This window comes from Podarcis cretensis (genome assembly GCF_951804945.1).
Source record: "Podarcis cretensis genome assembly, chromosome: 13".
Taxonomy (NCBI): Eukaryota; Metazoa; Chordata; class Lepidosauria; order Squamata; family Lacertidae; genus Podarcis; species Podarcis cretensis.
The window spans coordinates 47,189,699-47,196,214 of record NC_137182.1 but is presented as its reverse complement, the minus strand read 5'-3'; the positions used below and the strand labels follow the sequence as shown (position 1 = coordinate 47,196,214).

General features: G+C 47.0%; 2 protein-coding genes across 2 annotated transcripts; both read right to left on the bottom strand.

Moving 5' to 3' along the window:
* Positions 1 to 306: 306 nt before the first annotated feature.
* LOC307202026 (olfactory receptor 10S1-like) lies at positions 307 to 1,248 on the bottom strand (the record flags this gene model as incomplete). The annotated part of the gene is made up of 1 exon (XM_079951646.1): positions 307 to 1,248. One exon carries the CDS (start codon positions 1,246 to 1,248, stop codon positions 307 to 309), a length of 942 nt encoding a protein of 313 aa, XP_079807772.1.
* Positions 1,249 to 5,574: 4,326 nt separating this feature from the next.
* Positions 5,575 to 6,516, bottom strand: LOC307202025 (olfactory receptor 10S1-like; the record flags this gene model as incomplete). The annotated part of the gene is made up of 1 exon (XM_079951645.1): positions 5,575 to 6,516. One exon carries the CDS (start codon positions 6,514 to 6,516, stop codon positions 5,575 to 5,577), a length of 942 nt encoding a protein of 313 aa, XP_079807771.1.

The following is a 6,516-nucleotide window of genomic DNA, read 5'->3' as shown; positions in this document are numbered from 1 at the left end:
ATGGAAGCCGCCCAGAGTGGCTGGGGAGGCCCAGCCAGATGGGCGGGGTATAAATAATAAATTATTATTATTAATTATTATTATTATTATTATTATTATTATTATTATTATTATTATTACATGGCTACAGAAAAGTTACTTCCTGACCCTCCCTCATCTCGAGCTCAGGTGTAACTGTCCTTGTAGCTCTAAATGTGGGGACATCTTGCAGTTCTGACAGTGGGAACATGTTTCTGCAGACTCAACACTGTTGTGCTCCTAAACCTGTGCAGAGCTTATTCGCCCTGTGGAATCTGATCTCCCAAGCTATCGTTCCTGAGAAGCGGCATGCCTGTCGAACAATTTCCTCAATGCCCTTTCCACTTCCTTATTCCTCAGTGTGTATATGAATGGGTTCAACATGGGAGTGATCATGGTTTGGAACACAGCCAGTGCCCCATAGGTGGAGGCACTTGAAGATGGACGTAAATATATAAAGACTGGAGGTGCATACTGGAGCAACACCACAGTAAGGTGAGCACTGCAAGTGGAGAAGGCCCGCCGCCTTCCCTCTGTTGTTCGGATTTTCAAAATGGCGGATGCTATGTAGGCGTAGGAGATACATATGAGCACAAAGCAGCCGGCAGCCACAGCACCAATGTTGGCCAGTGTGATGACATGATTCACGGCAGTGTCGGCACAGGCTAGCTTGAGCACTGGTGGTATGTCACAAAAGAAGTAGTCCACTTGGTTGGGACCACAGTAGGGCAGACGGAACGTCAGGCTGGTATGGATAGCAGCATGAAAGGAACCAGTGAGCCAGGTCCCAGCTGTGAGACCAGAGCAGACCCTCCTGTTCATGAGTGTGCTGTAGTTCAGCGGGCGGCAGATGGCAAGGTAGCGGTCATAAGCCATGACAGTGAAAAGGAAGCACTCGGCGCTCGCCAAAAAGTGGTATGAATAGAGCTGAATGATGCAGCCTCCAAAGGAGATGGTTCTGTAGCTGGAAAGTAGGAAGCCTGCCAAGACTTTGGGCACTGTGACAGAGGAGAGACAGGTTTCTATGACAGAGAGGTGGCAGAGGAAGAAGTACATGGGGAGACTATGGAGCTGAGGTTCAAACAAGATGGTGATCAGGATGAGGAGGTTCCCCAGGACAGTCAACGTGTAGATGGCCAAGAAGATGAGGAAGAAGAGAAGGGGGAGTTCGGCTGTGTTTGGCAGCACCCCCAGGACAAAGACCCTCACAGTTTGGTTGGCAGTGTCCATCTGATAGCACAGGAGGCAAGGAACAAAGCGAGCAATCAGAACCGAAGGACAAGACAGGATCACAGGATAACCAAAGGATGCAACAACATGCCCAGACCTTGAACAAATCTTAACTGACACAGACTGCCTTCTCCTTCTTCACCCAGCCTGGGTGGGCAAGCTCAGTCCAAGGTTTGAGGATATTAAATTATCTAGGCAGCAGTTGCAACATGCAATTCAGTGGCTCACTACATGGGACAGCAACACATATACACTAAGGTTTGCAGTCTGAGCCCTGCAGTTCCTAACAAGAAGAAAAGTAAATCAGTCATTCAAAGGAAGGAAGAAAATAATAATAATTGTCAGGCTCATTGCATTTTGTCTGTCTTTGTCTCGGCCTCTGCTCTACACACATTCCCTCTACGTTTGGAAATGCCTACATTTAAATGATAGTCTCACTACCTAAAACTTGGAGAGTATGCTATGGGGAGGCCAGAAGCAACAGTACTCTTCTCTCTTGCAGCTCCCAGCAACTGGAATTCAGGAAGAGATATTGTTAGGAGAACCTGACCTCCAGCGTTGTTTAGGTATTGAACCATCATCTAGAAAGCTTCCCAGAAGGAGAACACATGCATATCTTAATAGAAGCATAGCTTTTGCATTCAGGTACACTCACCTCCAGTAAAGCTGCAGTGCTATGATGAATGTAGGCATTGTTTTCAATGTGCACAGTTCCTGTGTGTCCACTAGTCTATATACTTGTACAGTCCAAACCACAGGGGGAAGGATACGCTCCATAGGGGGCTGAGAGACCTTTGGCTGATGCCCAGGGGATATCAGGAATGCTCCCTCCTTCGCTGGGAAGCCCCAATAACAGTAAGACAGGGAGGAAAATATCATTTCAGTGGGAGCAGTTGATGCCGAAGGTTTCACTGATTCATCATAATAATTTTTTAACCATAGGAAACTAATGGGCAAGGAGAAAGTCTAGCCAGCAACTTTCTCCCTGACTCAGTCCATGTGCATGGAGCTCTTCGGGGGGCTGAGTAGTGGCAGACCTTGGCACCTCAAATTTCAGCAGCACTCTGTGTGATGCCAAAATTCTGTGTGCCCCTCCCCCACCTCTTCCCTTCCATTCTACATCATAGTTGTGGCGCTCGCAAGGTTCTGTGTCCAGTTCGAAAAACCGGTCATGTTTCCTTAAACCCATCTCTGGGCTAAGGAGCATTCAGCATCTGTTCCCCCTCCTCTCAGTTTGAAATGATACAACTTTGAAATGAGAGGACGCGGTTTGGTTATATCCAGAACTGTGCTTAGCAAAACTGCTTGCCCTGCTCTCTCCCGCCCCCAACCAAGAACAATGGAACTTGCTGTTGGTTTTCTGAAGACTGGTTTTGAAATCTCAAAATTCCTTATGTGAGGCTCTTAATTTATAAAGCCCTGTGCAAGTTGGGTCCAGGATAGCTTAAGAACTCCCTGAGCTCTTATATCCCTGCCTCAATCATTGAGATTACCCAGAGGGCATGGTTGTCATTCCTTACGCTACAGTGGCCCAGCTGGCTTCAATCAGAAGTCGGATATGTAGGCCTCATTTGCACTATACATTTAAAGCGATATCAAAGCACTTTAAACAGCCATGGCTTCGCCCAAAGAATCATGGGAATTCTGCTTTATTGAAGGTGCTGAGCATTGTTAGAAGACCCCTATTGCCCTTAGAGAGCTACCATTCCCAGAGTGCTTTAGTAGTTTGCATTTGATATCCCGCTTTATCACTTCCAGAAGGAGTCTCAAAGCGGCTAACATTCTCCTTTCCCTTCCTCCCCCGACAACAAACACTCTGTGAGGTGAGTGGGGCTGAGAGACTTCAGAAAAGTGTGGCTAGCCCAAGGTCACCCAGCAGCTGCATGTGGAGGAGTGGGGACGTGAACCCGGTTCCCCAGATTACGAGACTACCACTCTTAACCACTACACCACACTAGCTCTTTAACACTCAGTTCCTCAATCCCTCTTCTCATGGACTGCTGAGGATTGTAACTGGGAGAGGAAAGGGGGTTTCCTTGAGGAACTGGAGTTCCCAGGATTCTTTGGAGGAAGGCAAGGCAGTTTAAAGTGGTATCATACTGCTTGAAATGTATAGTGCAGATTGAACTGGCGGCTATTGGATGAAGGAATCAAACTCAGACTATGTATCTCTCTATATATCTCAAATCGGAACAGAGTGGAAAGTAGGAAAGTGTTATAAATTAGGTGTCATGCAGGACTAAACAAGCTAGGATGCATATCCAAACAAGTGACACACACTCTGTTAAGTATAATTGTTTAATTCACACTGAAATAGAAATTGCTTGTATGTATATTACTAAAGGTTTAACATTAGAAAATTCCATTGGAGTATACTAAGCTAGAAGGGTGGTCTCTAAGCTTCTAACTGAGTTGATTATTAACTGTTGATGTTCTCTGCTAGCTCTCACATGAATGTTTAACCTTAGAACACATGTGATTAATGTATTTAATTGCAAATCTCCGTTTTGAAACAGTTGCCTCTTGGGTTTTTGTTCCTGGGCAGTCAGAAAGCCTCTTCAGGAACTGCTTAGCTTTAGACTGGATGCAGGCTAATGCAAGCTATGGAAGACACAGAGCTTTGGTTTATTGCCCTGATCATAATTATGTTATATATTTAGGAAAAGAAGCCTATGCTTGGATAAGAATGTGCTTTATGAAATTATTTGGATGTATCATTGATTGTTTTTGTATCTATTTTGAAGACGTTCTGGTTAGTAAAGCTTTGAATCATAATGATGGGTCTGGACAATTTTTATTCCCAAAGGAATGAGCTTTTATATATCCAATTGCTTCATGCATGCACAATATTAATATGCGCTATACCGCCTGAAATGACTGTCTCCCAGCCTGGTATGGAGATGCCTGGGATTCAGCCTAGGAACTTCCACTAAGCTATGAAGCCACATTCTGTAGGATGCTGTCCGAGGCTCCCAGCCGTTTGCTCCAGGAAAGTATAAAGACAGGGGAAGGTTCTTACCATTTTTTTATTCAATACAGAGAGAGGCTAGAGAACCCAGCCTCTTGGTGTTGTCCCGAGTGAATCTCCACCCTCCGTCTCTCCCACTTCTTCATTCGTCACTTCCATGGGTGCTGCTACATACCCTCTGTCTTTGAGCTCTTTGCTCGCCTACTTTTAAGGCTCACCGGGTTCTGGGAGAGGGGGTCTGGAAGGCTTTCCAATGACACCGTGCCCGTCAGCTGTTACCTCGCATCCTCCTCCTCCTCTCCCATTATCTCCCAACTTTTCCCCTCATCTCCCAACTTATCTCCCAACTTTTTCCCTCATCTGCCTCTGAGCTGTGACCTCTGGGTTGCAAATCTCCGGGTTGTCTTCCTCTTCCTCCTCCCTGGAAGGGTCAGGCTGAGGAGGCGGTCTCTGCCATTCCCCCTCTGCCCACTCCCTGACACATTCACACCATGCATTTAAAGCACCATGATACCACTTACACCAGTCATGCCTTCCCCCCAAAAATTCTGGGAGCTGTAGTTTGTTAAGGGTGCTAACCCCTGTTCTTCTCACAAAAGCTACAGTTCCCAGGATTCCCTAGGAAGGCTATTGAAACAACTGTAGTTTGGTGAGGGGAATAGGAATAAACTGCTGTGTGATTGCAGCCTTAACCTTGAGCACTTAGGTAAAGGGGTAAAGGGACCCCTGACCATTAGGTCCAGTCGTGACCGAGTCTGGGCTTGCGGCGCTCATCTCGGTTTATTGGCCGAGGGAGCCGGTGTACAGTTTCCGGGTCATGTGGCCAGCATGACTAAGCTGCGTCTGGCGAACCAGAGCAGCACACGGAAACGCCGTTTACCTTCCCGCCAGAGCAGTACCTATTTACCTACTTGCACTTTGACATGCTTTTGAACTGCTAGGTTGGCAAGAGCAGGGACCGAGCAACGGGAGCTCATCCCATCGCGGGGATTCAAAATGACTTCAAATTAGGTAATTGTGGACACACACATCTCAGGAATCTCACTGTGATGTTTCGGATATGGCTTTTGCTTCAGATCCTAGCAACACCTATAAAGAGAAGGCATACCACAGCTAAGAGTAAGAACATTCAAATCACTCACTACTATATTGTATGAAAGTTGCTCCAGTTCTGTTGCTCTACGTGTTTTTGCTTCTGGTTATGCCACCACTGGTATGTGTCCCTAAGAGGTTTTCACAGATGGGACTGTGGCCCTCATGTTGAAAATGGTTCCCCAACCCCTTTTCTATCCCAGTCAAATAAATCTGCTCCTAAATTTGTACAGAGCTTATCCGCCCTGTGGAATCTGACTGCCAAACTATCGTTCCTGAGAAGCGATATGTCTCTTGAATAATTTCCTCAACGCTCTTTTCACCTCCTTGTTCCGCAATGTGTATATGAACGGGTTCAACATAGGAGTGATGATGGTGTAAAAAACAGCCAGTGCCCCATAGGTGGAGGCACTTGAAGATGGACGCAAGTATATAAAGACTGGAGGTCCATAGTAGAGCAGCACCACTGTAAGGTGAGCACTGCAAGTGGAGAAGGCCCGGCGCCTTCCCTCCGTTGTTTGGATTTTCAAAATGGCAGATGTGATGTAGGCATAGGAGATACATATGAGCACAAAGCAGCCGGCAGCCACAGCACCAATGTTGGCCAGTATGACGGCATGGTTCACAGCTGTGTCGGCACAGGCTAATTTGAGCACTGGTGGTATGTCACAAAAGAAGTAGTCCACTTGGTTGGGACCACAGTAGGGCAGACGGAACGTCAGGCTGGTATGGATAGCAGCATGAAAGGAACCAGTGAGCCAGGTCCCAGCTGTGAGACCAGAGCAGACCCTCCTGTTCATGAGTGTGCTGTAGTTCAGTGGGCGGCAGATGGCAAGGTAGCGGTCATAAGCCATGACGGTGTAAAGGAAGCACTCGGTGCTTGCCAAAAAGTGGAAGGTATAGAGCTGGACAATGCAACCTCTAAAGGAGATGGTTCTGTAGCTGGACCTTATGAAGCCCATCAAGACTTTGGGCACTGTGACAGAGGACAGACAGGTGTCTAGGAAGGAGAGGTGGCAGAGGAAGAAGTACATGGGGAGACTATGGAGCTGGGGTTCGAACAAGATGGTGATCAGGATGAGGAGGTTCCCCATCACAGTCAACATGTAGATGACCAAAAAGATGATGAAGAAGAGAAGGGGGAGTTCGGCTGTGTTTGGCAACCCCTGCAGGATGAAGACCTTCACAGTTTGGTTGGCAGGGTCCAT